The sequence below is a fragment of the Camelus ferus genome, chromosome 10, assembly GCF_009834535.1.
Source record: "Camelus ferus isolate YT-003-E chromosome 10, BCGSAC_Cfer_1.0, whole genome shotgun sequence".
Classification (NCBI taxonomy): domain Eukaryota; kingdom Metazoa; phylum Chordata; class Mammalia; order Artiodactyla; family Camelidae; genus Camelus; species Camelus ferus.
The window spans coordinates 51,923,926-51,944,166 of record NC_045705.1 but is presented as its reverse complement, the minus strand read 5'-3'; the positions used below and the strand labels follow the sequence as shown (position 1 = coordinate 51,944,166).

Here is a 20,241-nt window from a genome sequence, read left to right as displayed (position 1 = left end):
GAGGTCCTGGGTTCAATCCCCAGTACCTCCTCTAAAAATAAATAAACCTAATTACCTCCCACCTTGCCAAAATAAAATAATAATACAATAATAAGTGAAAATACAAAAAAAATGTTAAAAAATTTTTTTTAAAAAGGCAAGAACATACAATGGAATAAAGACAGTCTCTTCAGCAAATGGTGTTGGGAAAACTGGACAGCAGCATGTAAATCAATGAAGCTAGAATACACCCTCACATCATACACAAAAATAAACTCAAAATGGATTAGACTTAAACATAAGACAAGATACAATAAACCTCCAAGAAGAAAACATAAGCAAAACATTATCTCATGTTACATCTCAGCAATGTTCTCCTAGGGCAGCCTACTCGAGAAATAGAAATAAAAGTAAGAATAAACAAATGAGACCTAATTAAACTTACAAGCTTTTGCACAGCAAAGGAAACCATAAGCCAAACAAAATGACAACCTAAGGAATGGGAGAAAATATTTGCAAAAGATGAAACTGACAAAGGCTTGATCTCCAGAATATATAAACAGCTCATACGACTTAATAAGAAAAAAACAAACAACCCAATCAAAAAATGGGCAGAAGACCTAAACAAGCAATTCTCCAAGGAAGACATACAAATGATCAATGGGCACATGAAAAACTGCTCAATATCACTAATTATAAGAGAAATGCAAATCAAAACTACAATGAGGTATCACCTCACACCAGTCAGAATGGCCATCATTCAAAAATCCACAAATGACAAATACTGGAGAGGGTGTGGAGAAAAGGGAACCCTCCTACACCATTGGTGGGAATGCAGTTTGGTGCAGCCACTGTGGAAAACAGTATGGAGAGTCCTCAAAAGACTAGGAATAGACTTCCCATATGACCCAGGAATCCCGCTCCTGGGCATATATCCAGAAGGAACCCTACTTCAGGATGACACCTGCACCCCAATGTTCATAGCAGCACTATTTACAATAGCCAAGACATGGAAACAGCACAGCCTAAATGTCCATCGACAGATGACTGGATCAAGAAGAGGTGGTATATTTATACAATGGAATACTATTCAGCCATAAAAACGACAACATGACGCCATTTGCAGCAACATGGATGTGCCTGGAGAATGTCATTCTAAGTGAAGTAAGCCAGAAAGAGAAAAAAAATACCATATGAGATCACTCATATGTAGAATCTTAAAAAAAAAAAGAGAGAGAGAGAGAAGACAACAAATGAACTTAAATATAAAACAGAAACAGACTCACAGACATAGAATACAAACTTGTGGTTGCCAGGTGGGAGGCGGATAGATAGGGACAGACTGGGAGTCTGAAATTTGTAGATACCGATAGGTATTACAGAACAGATAAACAAATTTATACTGTATACATGCAGAGAAATAAATACAAGATCTTGTAGTAGCTCACAGTGAAAAAGAATATGAAAATGATTACATGTATATTCATGTATAACTGAAAAATTGTGTACACCAGAAATTGATACAACATTGTAAACTGACTGTAACTCAAAAGAAAGGTTTTTTAAGGAAATCTGCTTTATCATTTAATCAAAAAAAAGAATTAAGTTATAACTCTAAAATATGTAACTTTAAAATATAAAATCATTTACAAAAGGAGTTCACAATAATCATAGATATGCAAATTTTGCTTTCGCTATTCAAATTTAATATATTGTATTTGAGGTTTATTCTTTTATACATTAAATATAGGAAAAGTACAATTGTACTAAAAAAGAAAAACTTAACAACTACTGTTTTGAATCTGAGCCTACTTAGCAATGATAAATACTGTATTACATAGATATATGAAAGGAAATTGTTGAGGAAGGTCCAGACTACTAAAAAAAAATTTCTGAAGGCAACATTATATATTTTAAATATAGCCAAGTGGATTCAAACCAACTGTATCCAAAGAGAAATGAAGATTTTAGCTTAGAGGAGGTCTCTAGAGTATTCAACATTAGTGATTTCTGGATTTCACAGACTAACAAAATCTCAAAGCACCATAGTGTCGCACACTTATTTTTAAGAATAGTTTCCAAAAATAAACAAAAAAAATTTCTAAAACTTAACAAAATTTTTAAAAAGCACAATTTATAACCTGAAAAGTCAAAGGCTATATTAGAATAAAAGTCCTTTCCAAAAATGCAGTAACTTCACACTGACATATACTACATATACAGTACACTATTGTCCTTATTTTTCTTGTCTAATCCAAATGTGTGAAAACATCGTCAGAAGCCAAAGGTTGTACACTGGTGTTAGGGAGCAACTGTTACACGGCCTTTTAAAAAATTAAATTCAACTAGTACCACATGTCTGGCACTGTGCTATGTTCTGGGGATACAATGATGAGTACAAGAAACACGGTTCTTGCCACCACTGAGCATCTGATACAGTGGGGACAACAATCATACCAATAAATACATAATTACAAAACGGTAAGCGTGAAGCCAAACAAGTGTAGGGTACTACAAAAGCCTGTAAAAGGAGGACTTGACCTAGTCTTGTGTCAGGGAAGAAGTCCTTGGGCAAACAACTGATTTGCTATCAGTCAGTTAGCCAGAGAAAAGGGACAGAGGCATGTCAAGGGGAGGACATTCCAGGCAAAGGTATAGAAAGTGCCTAACATAGGAAGGGGTATGGCTGACTTTGAGGTAATTAAAAAAAAAAAAAAAAAAAAAAAAAAAGCCAGAGTGACTAAAATAGAGAGGGAGAGAGGGAGACTGGCAACAAGAGATGGGATGTTTACCATTTTTGCTGATGTCCTGAAGACAAGACTACATGCCTGCCCAATCTGTAGATGATTAAAACTGGAATGAAGGAAGATCTACTGAATACCAAAATCAAAACTGAAAGGGATACTGATTTTCTGAAATAGAATAAATTATGTCAAATATGACTAAAAGTCAAATCCTGAATATGTTTTGAAAAGGCAACTGCACAAAAGCACAAGGGTAAGATATGCTTAAAAGCAATTAAAATTAAAAGGTCTGAGGGTATCAGTCAAAATAAGTCAACAGTAAAGAGGCCAAAATGCTGAAATAATCCTAAACTCTTGCTAGAAGCAAATGTCCAGAGGAAGAGCCTACCCACTGTGCTCTGTAATGGTTCTAGCACAGTAAGTTCAGTAACCAGCTCTAAGGAGTCACACTTTTAAAGGGCACTAATCGCTTGAACATATTTAGGAGAGCACATAAGATGTTACAAATCTAGAAAAGGAAGCAATTTATTCTAGATAATCATAGTTCAGTAACAACATGGAGCAACATGATAGGTTTGTTCAAATACTTCAAGAGCTTTCATGTGGAAGAGGAAGTAACAGTTATTTTATATGGTTACAGAGAACAGAACGGGCAATAATTATAAATTAGGCAGATTTCAGGTCAATATAAGAATTTCCTATCATTCATAATTATCCAGCAGGGTTAAGAGCTACCTTGTAATGCCTGTGAGCTTGCTTTCATTGGAAATGTGGAGTTGTTTAAATAAAGATAAGACATTCATCTAATAAGTGTTTTATAGATTTCTGCTTGAGTAATAAGTGGAGAATGTGACCTCTAACCTAAAATTTCACTCCCAAAGTAAAACTTAAATTCCCTCTCGTGTTCCTGTACTAATCCAATCAAAATGCAATAAAATATTCCAATTAATCAGACTGAAAACTTTAAACTTACTCTTAAAATTCTTAACAAAGAAAAAATTAAACTTTTGAAATATATGGTTTTAATATTTTATGTAAAACATGTAATAGTTTAATCAATGTGCCTACCAGATATTTTAAAAGATTTAGTTGCTTGTTTATTGAGTTAGGAAATGGTCCCTTTTGTTCCTACATTGTTTTGATCTGATGCCCTAATTTTGTTTTTTATTTAAAAAAGTTTAATTGAAGTATAGTTGACCTACAATATCATGTTAGTTTCAGGCATACAGCAAAGTGATTTAGTTATATATATATTTGATTCTTTTCCATTACAGGTTTTTACAACATATTGACTGTTGATTCCTGTGCTATACAGTAAATCCTTGTTAGTTTACCTTTGGTAACCGTAAGTTTGTTTTCTATGTCTGAGTCTTTTCTTGTTGTGTAAACAAATTTATTTGTATTAATTTTTTAGATTCTACATATAAGTGATAAAATATTTATCTTTGTCTGTCTGTCTTTACTTAGTATGATACACCCAACTTTGAATAAGGTTTATAATTTGAGGCAAGATACTAACTTGTTATCCTGAATTGCACTTGGTATCTGAGAAACCTGATTAATTTCTTGGATTAAAAGGGAACATTATCTAGAGAGTACTGAGAGAGCATGGAACAGTGGTTCTCAACCTGGTTCGGTGAAAAGGGCCTGTGATTTAGTTCATTTTGAATGTCACAAAATAATGATAAATAGTAACATCCATCATGAGCATAAAAATATGGCTATGTAATCTACATGCAAAATAGAACTACAGCCAAGGGTGCATGTCTGTTCACAAAACAATGTGCTGAGGCCACCCTCTAGTCACCCACCCCGGGTTTTTCAATGTCCCTCTTTGGTGACTCTGCACATTCTTCTATCACAGCACACAACATCAGCTGGGTCACCTGACCATCCCCCTCTGTGAGCTTCTTAAGGGTGGCAGCTGTGTTCTCTCTAATGGCAGATACAGAAGCACACAATAAATGTTTATAAATGGATACAGTAAATACTGTTGAGTTTGGGGGGGTTTTATTATTCACTTAGTAGTCTTGATTTTTGTTAACTTGTTCAGTCATCTACTAATATCAACTTGGAGAGAAGCTGAAGTGAAAAAAACATGGAAAAAATATAAAATTATAAAAATTTATCATTAACATTTATGTGGACTGAGAAATATTATTTGGTATGAGCAAAATACTCCCCCTAGATAATGAAACAGCAGTATTAAATAGGAACTTTATTTGCAAACCACTTGCGTAGAACTCAGCAAAAGACAAATTTCTGGTCAAGATTTCTCAAAGAACTGGCAGCTCCCATACTACTGCATCACCTATAATTTAGTCCTTTATAACAGAATAACAATGTGCTTTCAAAAAACATTTGAAGGATTTTCTAAATAAAGAATAACTTATTTTGAAACACATAAGAATATCAAGGATTCCAAAAATGCCACATTCTCTAGTGGGTGGTAACATACACTTGATCACTTCTTTTTCTAACAAATAAATTGCTGTAGTTCAAATACTCTTTATAAAGATACAAAAATCACATCATGGGTAACTAGGGAAAAAACCCTCCATGAAAATTTAAGCCATATCCATTCATAAAAGGATTAAAGCAAAGATGAAAAGGGTGAAAGTGCAACAAGATGACTAGTTCACAAATACTGTAGTATTTAGAAAACCTCTCTGAAAACTGCTCTCCATGAAACTTTATATCAATTTCTTTATTTACAAAAGAGATATTTATAATTGAAATAATCAACTATTTTTACTGTTAAGGCTGCTTTAGCATCAGTGATAAAAACTAAGAACTACAAAGTAGGTCCCTAAAGTTACTATTTATTCTACTATTCATTGCTTACTCAAACTCTAGATCTGTAAACAGATCATCAGCTGTCCTGCAAGACAAGAAATTAACAGCAGCTATAATAGATCATACTGAAACAGACTAGTCAGAGTTACTAGGGTCGGGAATACATGGCCTGGGCTCAAAGATCTTAATCAGACAAAAATTGTATAGAAAGGAAAACAACAAAAGGATAGTAGTACTTGGAGACTGAAAACATGGATTTCTGACATCACCAGTGTGTTTACTAAATACATTTCATACTCGGAAAAATGCACTAACTAGACTTGTAAGAATTCTCTCTGGACCTTCTCTGCATTTTTGGGAGGAAGAGGGGAAGGAAAGTGTGTCAAGTATATAGATGTGAGCTAAGAAAGAGCAGGCCACACACACTAAATACAAAGTTCACTTACACCAAATGACAAACATATTTTGAAAACGTACAGTCATATCCTAGAAGAAAATATTTAGAAACTGTAGCCAGGCAGCATCAGAGGAAAAGAAAAAAATTCATACTATTTTTGAATTTCGAATTCAGAGCGCATTACTTCTTAGAAGAGTGACTTCAATACTGAGGTCGCTAATTTAGAATCTTTGCTCAGGCACACCTCCTGCCCCAGATGAAAATTCCGAATGGATGCATCTCATTTTATAGCAAGAAAAACGGGCGGGAGGAAGTGTAAAAAAATCAGAAGATATAAGAGTTATAAACCATAGGAAGTGTCACGGCCGCGTTATAAATAAATTTGGACGTATACCGCAATTTTAAAGAAGCTGGGAATACATCTGAACATAATAGTAAACCCACATTCTGTAACACGATACAAATAGCGATAAGAAATCATTTCAACAGCAAACACAGGAGGCTCCTGTTTCAGGAATGATTACTACAATTAAGCAGCAAGGAAACGGTCTCAGCTGGGTCTCACCGTAAGTGGTTTGATAAGGCAAGGCCTTTGGGAAGGGGAGCAGCTTAAGCTAATCTAGAAAGGGAGGGCGGGTTAAGTAGACCAACTTGGCCATTTCTGAGCCACTGCCCAGGGAAGGGTTTTTCTAATCTGGGGTGTCTAGTGCGGCGGAGGCGCACGGGTTTCTAGCAGCACTAGTGTTGACTAAACGCACCCGCCACCCTCCCGCCGCCCTCTCAGTCTCAGCCCCTCCTCAAGCGCACCTGCACTTGTAACCAACAGCTACGTCTGCTGGCGGACTGACTGCGCCGGCGGCAATATTCAAATCCGGATCCGCACTCGAAGAAGAAAAACTCTCTCCTGGTACCCTAGAACCTCCCCAAAACGGGACAAGCCACCTCCACGCCCGGCCACTGGAAACCGCCGGGTTAGAGACGGTGGGACCACAGAAGGCCCTCCCTAGCCAGCCCCGCGCCCTAAGGCGAGGCCTAGAAAGGGCGGCAGGGCCAGGCCTGTCTCCCCGCGGGAGCTCGGCGCGTCAGTGGAGGCCTGGCCGGCCTTTCTACTCCTGACCCGAGAGTTGTGAGGCAGCTGGGAAGAGAGACGGCGACAGACCAGCGCTGCGGAGCTCACCCCAGGTTCAAGGCATCGCGCTTCCGGCTGCAGAGGCGCCGCCTCAGCCAGCCGCTCAGAACCTCGGGCGTTGGCGGCGGCAGCTCCGTCCGCGACCCGGTCGCACTTCAGTGACGCACAAGCCCCGCCCCCAGAGCGTTGCCTGGAGACAGTGCCCAACGTTCCTCCGCAGAGCTCAGCTCGCTGGCTTCGCTTCTCCTGACCAGGAAAGGCCATTCGAGAGGGAAGGGTGGTGGCGAAGGCCAAGGAGTGGGTCGTGCCCTAGTGGCGCTGGGAGAGGCCTCTCCTGGCAGGCTCCTCGAGGCCGCAGCCTGGTGCCATCTCCAGAGCCGGCTGTCGATGTGCCCAGCCGGTAAATGACACTATGAGCCCTGGTTTGGTCAAGGGTTGAATTCCAGGCCACTATTTATTAGGACTCCAACCTCCCACTGGTCATCACAAAGATCGTCTCGTTTCTTTATCGTTGGGGGCCGATAATGCTCACCTAGCTAGATTAAGAAGCATAAAAGAGAATACGTATGGGGGAGGGGAGTAAGAAAATACAGTTTTTTTTCTTTTTTTTAGAATGCACTTGAGCCTGTATGACGACCAGTATAAAATAACCAGCAAGGTCCTACCATATAGCACAGGAAACTATATTCATTATCTTGTAGTAACCGATAATGAAAAAGTATATATGTGTGTAACTGAATCACTATGATGTACACCAGAGACTTAACACAACATTGTAAATCGACTACACTTCAATTTAAAAAATAAAAATTAAAACATTAAAAAAATTAAAACAGTATGTCGTGACATCCTTCCCTATCAATAAATAGAAAACCACATCATCAAAAAAAAGAAAGAAAAGCAAAGAATGAAAGAAAGAAGACCCAGTCTTAGATGAATCTGGAAGGTGGGCATTTTAATACTATTTTATCCCATGACAAATACAAAATCATAATCACTAACATATATACCCTCAAATAGAAACATCTGAAATTATACTGAGAGAAAAAAGCTAAACTCAAAAGGCTACAAACCGGTGGGAGGGTATAACTCAAGTGATAGAGCACATGCTTAGCATGCAGGAGGTCCTGGGTTCAATGCCTAGTACCTCCTCCAAAAGTAAATAAACTAAATACCTCCTGACTCTAAAAAAATAATAATAATAAAAAAAGAAAAAGGCTACAAACTGTATGATTTCATTTATAGAACATTCTCAAAATGACAGTTACAGAGATGGAGAACAGATTAGTGGTTGCCAGGGGTGAGAAATTGGGAGGGTATGGGGAGAGAGAAGGACAGGGGTGTGACCCTAAGAGAGGGGTATTTGTGGTGATGGAGTGATGGAGCAGGGCTGTATCTTGATTATGGAGTTGACATACAAATTGACACATTATAAAATTGCATAGAACTTCAGACACACACAAGTGCATATAAAACTGGTAAAATCCGAGTAAGATTTGTGGATTGTACCAATGTCAATTTCCTGGTTTTGTTACAGTTATTAAAACATTACTATTGAGGGAAACTAGGTGAAGACTACATAGGACCTCTTTGTACTTTTAAAACTTACTGTGAATCTATAATTATTTCAAAATAAAATAATAATAAAAAATACTGCAAAAAAATGCATTGAAAGTAACCAGCATGGGGTCCAAAATAGTAAGCCCTAGTAATGGCAGCTGTTATTATGAACACGTGTTGGCAATATCATGGCTTTTCAGAACGTCTGTAGTCAATAATTGCTGTCTATCAAGCATCTGTTGTATGCCAAATACTATACCAAGCACTTCACATGCATTGCTCTTATTTAAGTAGTTCAGTTACACAGCCAGTAAACAACAGAGCAATGGTTTAACCCAGGTATGACTGACACTATCACCTTTATGCTTAGCAGCTAAATTAAACTACTTCTTATGCTGGTTAATGTTTCCACACATCCTTCCTCAGTCATTTGTAGATTTACCTTATGAAGAACTAATCTTGTCCTCTAATAATAGATAAATATTTTTGATCATTTACTATGTGCCAAACTCTGTTCTAAGTACTTTAAAGGTGCTCACTTAACCCTTACAGCAATCCTAGGAGGTAGGTTCTTACTAATACTCTCATTTCACATTTAAAGAAACAGGCTTAGAAAAGCCAATTAAGTTTTCCAAGGTCAACCAACCAGTAAGGAACAGAGGCAGATTCAAACCCAAGCTGACTGAACCCTGAGCCTGTACTTTTAACTGTTGTGCAAACTGCCTCTTAAAGATGGTAAAACTTCATCAGGGCCAGGTCCACGTATCTGTGTACTCCTTTTTGGTACATTATGGAGAGTGTACTGAGGATTGTTTCCCTGACAATCTGCATAAAGCCTGGCATGCAAGAGTTGTTCAACATGTGAACCTTTGATGAATATTTGAATGTGGGAGAAACTAAGAGCTTAGTAATGATCTGTAAATAATGATTTAGTAAATTTTTAAAAAATCCAGTTAAATTCAGCAAGTTCCTATAGTTGAGTCTAACCTGGGCCAGGAGTCAGAAATATTTCCTTGAAAAAAATTGTCTACAATTAAATATAGTGTTGGAGGGTCTAGTCAGTGGAATAAAACAAGACAAACAAAAAATTTTAAAGCATCTAGATTGGAAAGAAAAAAGTAACACTGTATTTGCAGACAAAAATGCTATGGGATTCTACAAAAGCAAGCCACTAGAACTGGAAGTGAGCTTAGCAGAGTTGTGGGATACCAAGTCAATATACAAAATCAGTTGTGTTTCTCTATGCTACCAATGAATAATTAAATACTGAAATTTTAAAAATACCATTTAGCAGGAAATAAAAAAGCCCCCAAGCAAACAAACAAAAAACAACTTGGGGATAAATTTGACCAAATGTGAAAGACATAGAAACTGAAAACTACAAAATATTGAGAGAGAAATTAAATCTCTAAATACAGTGACATCATGTTCATGGGTCAGAAGATACAATATTTTTAAGATGCCATTTAACTCTGAATTGATCTGTAGCCTTTAGACAAGTTCAATAGAAATTGGAAAATTTGTGGAAATTGCAAAGTTTATTCTAAAATTTCAATGAAAATGGAAAGGACCCAGAGTAGTCAAAACTTTGACCAAGAAAAACGAAATTGAAGGACACACACTACCTGATTTCAAGACATTATAAGACATACAGTAATCAACACATTGTGGTATCATTGTAAAGATAGATAAATAGAACAATGTAACAGAATAGAGAGTCCAGAGATAGACCTACACATACATGGTCAATTGATTTTCAACAAATATACCAAGTAATTCAATGGGGGAAGGATAATCTTTTCAACAAATGATGCTGGAACAACTGGATAGCATATATCAAAAAATTAAAAAAAAAAGAATCTTGATCCTTTCCTTATACCATATGTAAAACTTAAAAGTGGATCATAAATCTAAATTTAGGAGTTAAAATTATAAAACTTATAGAAGAGAACATAGGAGAAAAATCTTAGTGACCTCGGACTTGGCAAAGATTAAGAACATGGCACAAAAACACAATCCATAAAAGAAAAAAAATGGATAAATTTTAGTTCCTCAAAATTAAAACTTCTGCTTTTCAACATACACTTAAGAAAATGAAAAGGGAAGCCATAGGCTGGGAGAAAGTATTTGCAAAACATATTTGACAAAGCTCTTCTAACTAGAATATGTTAAAAAAAAAAAAAAAGCTCATATAATTTAGTAAGAAGACAACTAATCTTTTTAAATGGACAAAAATTTTAAATAGACACTTCACCAAAGAAGATATATGGATGACAAAATAAGCACATGAAAATATGCTTAACAGCATTGTCACTGGGGAAGTGCAAATTAGAAGTACAATGAGATGTCACAGCACACCCTGGTCCCTAGAATGACCAAAATTTAAAAAGCTGATCATATAAAGTGTTGACTGGTAAGAATAGGAAACAACTGGAATTCTCAAATACTGCATGTTAAGAATGTAAAACTGATAAACTTTTTTGGGAAAAAGTTTGGCCTTTTTTAAAAGAGTTACATATACCTATCATATGATCGAGCCATTCCACTAGGTATTTACCCTCAAAGACTTGTATGTGAACATTCCTGACAGAATTATTTGTAATGCTGCCCAAACTGGAAAAAACCCAAATGTCCCTCAGTTGGTGAATGGAAAGTAAACTGTGGTTTAGCCACACAAAGGAATACTACTCAGGAATAAAAAACAAGGAGCAACTGATACACTCAACAACATTGATGAATCTCAAAATAATTATTCTGAGTGAAAGAAGCCAGACCAGAAAACCATACTGTGTGATCCCATTGATATAAAATTGTAGAGAATCCAACCTGTAGAGTGACACAAAGATCAGTAGTTGCTTGGGGTGGGAAGTTAAAATGGTGATGGGGTGGAGATGAGTAGGAGACTGGTATTACGAAGGGGTGGGAGGAAACTTCTTGGAGTGATGGATATGTTCATTTTCTTAATTATAGTGATGATTTCATAGGTGTATACATATGTCATAACTTCTCAAATTATACACTTTTATCATGTGCAGTTTATTATAAGCCAATTATACCTCAGTGATATTGGGAGGGAAAAAGACATATCTATTTAAAATTTAAGAGGCTTTATATTTCAGGCTAATCTAAGCCTGGAGTCAGGAAAATCACTCTGCAAATTACCTTCAATTTTATAAAATAGGGCCAGTACTCTTTTATACCTCATGGAGAGTATAGTGAGGATTAGACTATAGGCAAGACTACAAGACTAAAATATTTTTAAATTAGTATTGAAGTAGTGTTTTTATTGACATCTCTAGATGGTTCTTTCTCCTCACTACAGCTTTTTTCTTAACTTTGCACAAGCACAATGAAGTAACTAGAATGTAAAACAGAGTAAAACAATAATAAGAATTATCTTAAATAGAAGAGGTTAGAAATTCTCTCTGAAATAGGACTTGTGAAGTTGTTTTGTAGCAAGATAAGGAAACCTTTATTTTTCTTTCTATGTAAAAAAAAGTAGAGGAAAAAAATGTTTATAGGAAGCCATGAATATAAATGTGAATAGTTATGGGAGAAAAAACCCTCTAAGTTAATTCTTTTATAAGAAGAAGGATCCTTTTGTAAAGAATCTTGCAATTTGTAACGTGTCAGTTTGTATAGGTATTTTCCAGTTAAAACACAGATGCTTCAGTAAAATTGTAGTAAACACAGTCTTGTGGTGAAGACCAGGAAAATTTGAGACTTTTGAAATATTTTTCTAAGACAGTATGTCCAATGCCTCCGGCTTTTTGTAAGGTCACTAAACACCTGTGACAGGACTGTGGGAATATATGAGGAAGGCTTTTAGTGACTATGGATTGTAAACATTTTAAACTTCCTGTATGTAATTCATAAAATCACAAAATTGAAAGAACTGTCTAATAAATCATTTGGTCCAACATTCTTCTTTTAGAGATGAGGAAACTGAGAGCCAAAGATGGGAAATGACTCACGGAAGGACTACAGAACAAGTTAACTACACCAGGTTAGAATTCAGATTTTCTAGCCACTAGTCTAGTGTTTTCCCTCACAATGTATTAACTGCTTTTAATTAGATCAGTGCAGAACACAGAGGAAAAATGAGTCACCTACAGTCAAGATTGGAGCTTCATCAGTTTATACTATATAGTACAAGGAAGTATATTCAATATCTTGTAGTAACCTATAATGAAAAAAGATCATGAAAACGAATATATGTATGTATGACTGAAACATTATGCTGTACACCAGAAACTGACACAACATTGTCAACTGACTATACTTCAATAAAAAAGAATGCGAATTTAAAAAAAGAATAGAGCTTCATCATCTTCCAGGACGCTGCACTTTGGGGTTTTTATATCTCATCTTTGCTTTCTGACTGCTGCTTCTCAGGCTCTGGCCTCAGCTCTCTGCTTTTATTTTTAAACTTTTGGAGAGCTCAGGTACTCATAGCTTCAGTTACCACCTGTATACAGATGACTCCCAAATCAACATTCCCAATTGTCAGCTTTTATTGGTGTCTCAATCCTGCACTTCTGTAATTACATAGAATATCTCCCATAGGAATGAACACCACAGTAATGGCACCTGAACGCAAAAGTTGCTATCTCGGTGTGGCTTCAATATTCCTTCTGGTCTCTTGGGCTAACTCAAGTGCAGAGATTTCTGTCTCCTAATTCTGTCATGGGGATCCTGTGCTTCTTTAAAATTTCTTTTAGTCTTCTTTTTTAAATCTTTTTTCCTGAGTTCTTAGTCTGTGCCAGGCACTGTAAGTGTTCCATACGCATTATTTCCTGTAAGCCTCACAGTGACCCTAAAAGACAGATGTTAAAGGTAGATACTAACATCATGTCAATTTTACAGAAGAGAAAACAGTCTTAGAGAAGTGAAATAACTTGCCCAAGTTCACATAGTGCATACATGGCAGAAGGATTCAAACCCACTGACTTCAGAAGCTCAGGTTTTAGCTACTGTTCTTTACTATTGGGTGTAAACCATTTTTGTTTATTCCACACTATCATCTCAATCTAAGTTCCAAGTTATTATATCTTAGCTGATCCACTTATGCTGAAACATATTTATTCAGTCTATCTTACCTCTTGCTGTCCTATCAAGCAATTTAAAATATTATCTTTATTAAGTCTACAGTGGTAGTGCTCAATATTAAGCCCGAGCAGGTCAACACATTGGACCCTAGTGTTTGGGAATCATTTTAAAGGGATGACTTTACTACCCCATTGCTGCAAATGTCTATCTGGGTCTTGGGGAGAGTCAGCTCTGCATACTCCCTACCCCCAGTGTTATCACGTCAATCGAAGCCACCTCCCAACACTGCCCTCCACCCCCAAACCTTCATCACTATGTTCTGTGATCACCGATTTTAGTACAGCTCTTCACAGCCCACCTTCCCCTGTCAGAACTCATCTTCACTCACCTCAGGCAAGCCTCCTTTCTGCTGCAGCCATCTCAGTTTGACCTCAGGAATCCCCATTTTCCTACTGACAGCTTCTCTGCCATTATCTGCTTTTTCTTTGAATACTTCCTACCTTACTGAAACCAGAGGAATCCACTTCCTTGACAGCCTTTTTGGCTAGGAGACAAGTTAACATTTTCTTCCCTAGTTGTCAGGTCCTTTCACACCAATGCTTTACTGCAATCAATCAGCCGTCTCTGCTCCTTTAAACTCTTCCATCTGGAAGCCTGGTTTTTCCTAAGCCAGCTGGGCCTAGTAACACTACAGATCAAAGGAGTCAAGTTTCTCCTCCTGCAAATGTGAGACTCAAACCTTACCGCTGTCATGTATGATGCAAGGAAAGATCAATCCAGTGTATACAGACAGGGCCGGGGAAACGAAGTGAGAAAGTTCAAGAACAATAGAGATTACTTGTTCCAATCCTGGGAGCCATCCACCTGGTTTTTGGCCAAACTAATGGGAAATGGCAAAGGCTACCCCGAGGTCAGTTTATCACTCTACTACATGGAAGACAAGGACTAAAAGCAGCCAGTCCATAATTATATTTCCCAGATTATGTAAAAATAAAAAAAGTCTTTTTATAGACAGTAAATCTGTACTAATTTCATTAGTACAGGATCCAAACAATCCCTCATCTTTATGTTCGATGATCACTGATCTCAGCACAGCTCTTTTTGGCCTCTCATTGCATTGGATTGTTATATTTTAAGTCTTGATTTAGAACAGTCTGCCTCCCCTGCTTTTTTCATGCTATCAACTTGTTACAAAAACTGGATGTATTAGGATTGAACCAGAGAAACAGAACAAGTAGGAAACATATGCTAAGGTATTGCATATGTATGCTGTATATATTGCATGGAACTGGCTTACTCAGTTGTGGGGGCTGTGCAAGCAAGTTGGAAATCTGCAGAGCACGCTGTCAGAAAGGGCAGGCTGGAGCTCTTGGGCATGAGCTGAAACTACGGGGCACAAACAGAATCTGTTCTGGGAAGCCTGTTTTGCTCTTTTGCTCTTAAAGTCTTTCAACTGATTGACTCAGACACACCCAGGTTATCAGGATAATCTCCCTTACTAAAGTCAATTGACTGAGGACATTAATTACATGTATAAAATACACACAGCAACACTTGGATTAGTGTTTGATTGAATAATTAGGTACTGAAATTTAACACATAAATACTATCATTCTGGGTCAATTGTATAGACTATCCCTATATTCTGGGTTTATGTTTTCTTCCGTTTACCTTGTTCCTTTCTCTCCCCATCTTTCCTGTAAATGCAGTTTGGCTTTTGAGGCTTGATTAGTTTCCGGTTCAGCTGTTTTGGCAAGAATGCTTCATAGGTTGTGCACACAGCTTCACGTTGCATCACGTCAGGAAGCCCACAATGTCTGCTTGTCCCACTTTAAGACTAATCATTGGGGTTCCTGTCAATATTTCATCTAATGCTTTTACCCATTATGGTGGTAGTCTGAATACATGTTACTAGGGATTACAGAATGGTGATTTTATAACTATTAGAACTCTTAGTTGCATCACTTCTGCAAAAAACTTTCCTTATAAACTAGGGTTATCTGGTTACCCTGAAATGCAGTCTGTCCATACAGGAAAGACAGGAGAAATGACAAATTCTTTCCTTTTAAGGAGTTCGCACCTAGTTATCTGCTGTTTGTATATTAAGTATATTAGCCCTTTGTCTATATTTTAAATTGCAAATGCCTTTTCCCAGCTTATCATTTGTCTTTCAGCTTTGCTTAATGGGAATTTTTGGCCGTGCAAACCATTTTTATGTAGTCAAATTCATCAAAGTGTGTATATATTCTAGTCTTCATAAAGATACCAATCACATCTTTATGCTTGTGGATTTTGCATCATAGTAGGATTTTCCTCACTTCCAGATTATAAAGGAATCTCCCAATGTTTTGTTCTAGTAGTTATAAGGTTTCAGTTATTATATTCAAATCTTTGATCCATCTGGAATTTATTCTGGCGTATGATGTGAAAAGCAGGTTTGATTCTATCATTTTTATTAAATGGTCCATTTGTTCCAACACCATTTAGTCCATCTTCCCCCCTCCCATTTCATTTGTCCCCTTTTAACATGTATTAAATTTTCACGTGTTTAGGTCTATTTGTGAGATGTTGATTCTGTTACATTGGTCAGTCCTTTCATGTACTAGTGCTGCATTGTTTTGATTATAGGGGCTTTATAATATGTTTTAATATCTGGTTGGGATAACCTCTGCCTCTATTGCTCTTTCTTCCCCTAGGGAGAGAACTCATCTGAAGGGAAAAGGAAGCCAGGCCATTATAAATGATTGCATAATAAAGCCTTAGTCATGGGATGGGCAGTGGGCTGGAGGGGGGTGATTTTAACTAGGTTTTGTCCATGAACCAATTCCCATGGAATCAAGTCCAAGTCTCAGATTTATAGAGATGTTAACAAAAACTGCAAAAGCTGTCTGCACTAAAAAGTCAGTACACTAGGTTATGGTGAGGACTGCTTTGGTCCATTTCTAATGGAGTTAATCACAAATGGAGAAAGAAGCATTCATTCTTTACCTGTCCCACAGTTGGGTCACTAGATAAAATACGGGCTGCCCAGTTAAAGTTGAATTTCAGGTAAATAACAAATTTAAAAAAGTATGTCCCAAATATTACTTCACACTAATATATAGGACATATTTACACCAATATATTAGTGGCAGGGCTTGCAGAATTTTGTGGTTGCTGGGGAAAAGCAGCAGTTCTAGTGGACAAGATGTCATCTGAAGAAGCAGCTTTGTTGGTTGGTAGGTGCAACGGAGAATGTTACCAGGGAAGCAGCAGCAGCAGAATCTTGTGGGTGTGGCAGTTCCCAGAGGAAACAGAAGCAGTGTTTAGCAGTAGAGACAGCGTGCCTGGTAGATTGATTGATACCTAGAGGAAATAGTCATGATGCTTGGTGGGAAAAGAGAGAAACAAGCAGAAGTGGCCAGTGTGCCTAATGGAAGATATGACAGCACTCACTGGAGCAGAATTAGACCAAAAACAATGGGAAAATACTTAACGCTATGTGGAAGGTGACCATACTTGCTTGTGAGCACATTTGAGTTGCCTGCTTCTGAATAAACCTGGAGGGTTGCAGTTTTTCAAGGGAGCAGGATTCTGCTTCAACAGATTTAGAGAAGTGCAGATTACACTGGTGCTTCCCAAGCTATCATTCTGGGAAGAGAAAGAATAAAGGAAGTACAGATGGTGTAACAAGGATAATGATCTCTGCTCTTACCCAGACTTCATTGATATCAACCAGTAATCCCCAGTGCAAGGCTTTCTATGGAAACTGCTTTGGGTATGGGGTTTAGGACTGGATGCCTAAATACTACCCAGGAAGAGAAGGATGCAACGGGAACCACAAGCCCACCTATCTAACCATATATATGGAGTGGAAGTGATGGATGAGGCTGGCTCCTCTGCCTCAAAGGACCAAGCCCTGCCAGAGTCTGAGGCAGGAGGTAGACAACTGAGTGCCATGAATAAGTACTGAGCAGAATAACTCCACCCATAAGTAAAATAAGGCCAAGTAGAGGTCCTGGCCTTTATCAATCTGGTTATCAAAGACTTTTTCCATGAGGGGATGTTGAAAAGGGGACATACAGAGGTAGGGGCAAGGATGGGAAAATTCTCTTGCTTCCATTAAAGTCTGAAGCATTCCCCAGCTCCAGTTGCCACCACATGACATTCTCCACCCATGCAGATGGCAGCCGCCCAGCTTACTCACTGAAATATTATTGTGCCACTTTCACTGAGCATTTTAGGGCTTTGAGCTACCTGCACTCGGGTTTCAGACACAGGTCAAGATCACCCACAGACAAAGCCCTACTTCCATCCAAACTGGCATCAGGTTTGCCTCTTGCCTCTGCCTAGATACTAGTCAGTACCTATGGGGAGTTCACATCGTCTCTGATGTCTGTGGGTGGTGTATGCCTTATCCCACCCTCCCTTCCAGATTTATAACTCAAACATAGGTTTCCATGCTGGATCTTTTAGATTTAGACATCTCCTCCTCCATGAAGTTCCACTTGATAGTATGTCTTTAAATAGAACAATTTTAAGGAATCTACTCATGGAGAAAATATGGTGTGATTTTGAGATATTTTACTATGATACTGTAGTTTTATGTGGTTTGTAACATCTAAGTCTTTATTATTACTATTATTTAGTTTTAGCTTTTGATGAAATGATAATCTTCATAGGTAAAAGAATTTGCACAATGGAGTGTTCTATTATGTGATTTGATATTCATAGAGATTGTCTTTTGTAATTGATTTTATCTTTTTTCGATCACAAAAGAATGTCTTCAACTTATCTGAAGACAAAACTCAAAACAAAATGACAACAATAATTGGATAGTTTAAAAAAAAAAGTCGGGAGATGTCCCCTAATTTCTAGAAAATGTTAGCATTTAGTATGCAGAATTCCAGATTGCCAAGAAAGCATCTAGCCTTCAAAGACTAAAATAAAAATCTAGAGACCAAGGAGCCAAATTTTGCTGATATTTGTTGTTTTTGTGGTTGCTGTGGGTGCTTGCCTTTCTTTAACTTGACCACAATCCAAAGCACTCTGCAGTTTCCCTGTTAAAATAAATATTAAAATAAGATTACTCACAGAGGTGAGTCAATGGCCAACTCACAGAGTAAAGTTCAAGTATAATAAATAGCCTTTACGTATTCTTCTGGCTTGCTCACAATTGCATTCTATACCAATAGAAAGTCATCAGGAAGAACAATATTTGGGTGGTCAGGAACAATTGGCCCTGTATTGAATGATCTTAACACTCCATACAGATAGCTGGATTAAGGTATGACTTGGAGCTTGTGAAATCAGAAGGAATTCATTCATTCAACGTTTACTGAGATCTAGCTATATGTTTGCTAACTGTGCATATACTATGGGAGTGCATGTATATATCCCTTGGGTCCAGGCACAGAACCCCTAAAACCTTTGAAATCTCCTAAGTGATAAAAGCACCAGGAACATCTTTTGTTCTAATACTTAGTTTTTGACCCTGGTTCCTAACACAGCATTTCTAAATCCCTTGGAATTTTCTCCTGGGTGATAGCAGTGTCTTTTGTTCTAGTGAGGTGACTCTTGGTAGACTTCCAGCTGGTGGCTGGTCATGATCTCTGTGGTTCAGGCTTGGAGTGGTGCTGAAGTGAAAAACAGTACAGCAACCAAAATTAACTTCAAAATAGTCATTTTCTTGCATTTCTCAAAAACCATGAAAGCTATTTAAGTACATATGTTAGCAGATAGAGAGAGACCACCCCCTCTCCCCCAGCTGGAAAGCCAACCAAACACACGGGTCCTTGCCCGGCAGTTGAGAAAGAATTCTCAGCAGAGGCAGAGGGACAAGTGAAAGGCTGCTTTATTGCTCAAAAGAAGAAAGGGCGGGGAAAAAGTGGTCGAGTGGTGGGGGTTGAGGGGAGAGGAAGGTAGAGACAGCTCCACGTCCCAGTCCAGCCGCAGAGCCTTTTATTGGGAGGGCCTCCTTCCCTTCCCTTCCCTTCCCTTCCCTTCCCTTCCCTTCCCTTCCCTTCCCTTCCCTTCCCTTCCCTTCCCTTCCCTTCCCTTCCCTCCCCTCCCCTCCCCTCCCCTCCCCATCCCTCCCCTCCCCATCCCTTCCCTTCCCTTCCCTTCCCTTTCTTCCATAATGATGAAAGTTACACACATTCATCAGTGTGTTTGTAATTGATACCTGGACTGTCTAGCAATTGTATTTGGCTAGGCAGAGTTTTCCTTTTTCCTTATTCCTCCTCCTAAGTAGGGCATATACCTTTCTACATTAAGAGAAGATGGTAGTATCCATTTGCATGGTAGATGCTCACAGATGGGAGACCTAGTATAGAAGACCTGATTGCTTTCCAGCTAACATACACAGAAGGAAGACCATCACTTATACTCCCCTCTCCTTCTTCTTTACTCCCTGAGACCTGGTTGAGGCTGATAAAGCTTAAGAATTGACAAACCAGAGTTTTAATCTCATAGACTCAGGGCCAGGCAGGTTGTAAATGAATGAAATAGGCTAGGTATGGGAAAAGGGGCAGGGGGGGCAATAGTACTATAGGATCCATAGAAATGGCACCTTTACTTTGGTATGAGGGTGCAATAGCGAGTGGTGA

General features: G+C 38.0%; 1 protein-coding gene across 3 annotated transcripts in view; it reads right to left on the bottom strand.

The window, feature by feature from the left end:
• RNF141 (ring finger protein 141) overlaps positions 1-14,268 on the bottom strand; it is a 35,786-nt gene extending 21,518 nt beyond the window's left edge. The window contains exon 1 of one of the 3 annotated variants that reach the window (XM_032489031.1): positions 14,043-14,268. In XM_032489031.1, coding sequence (XP_032344922.1) covers positions 14,043-14,099 — 57 coding nt within the window. In that variant the 5' untranslated portion in view covers positions 14,100-14,268. Of the gene's footprint in view, positions 1-6,723; positions 7,199-14,042 lie in introns of those variants that run through there. The other 2 variants (XM_032489033.1, XM_032489032.1) reach the window with 2 other exon arrangements.
• Positions 14,269-20,241: the final 5,973 nt, after the last annotated feature.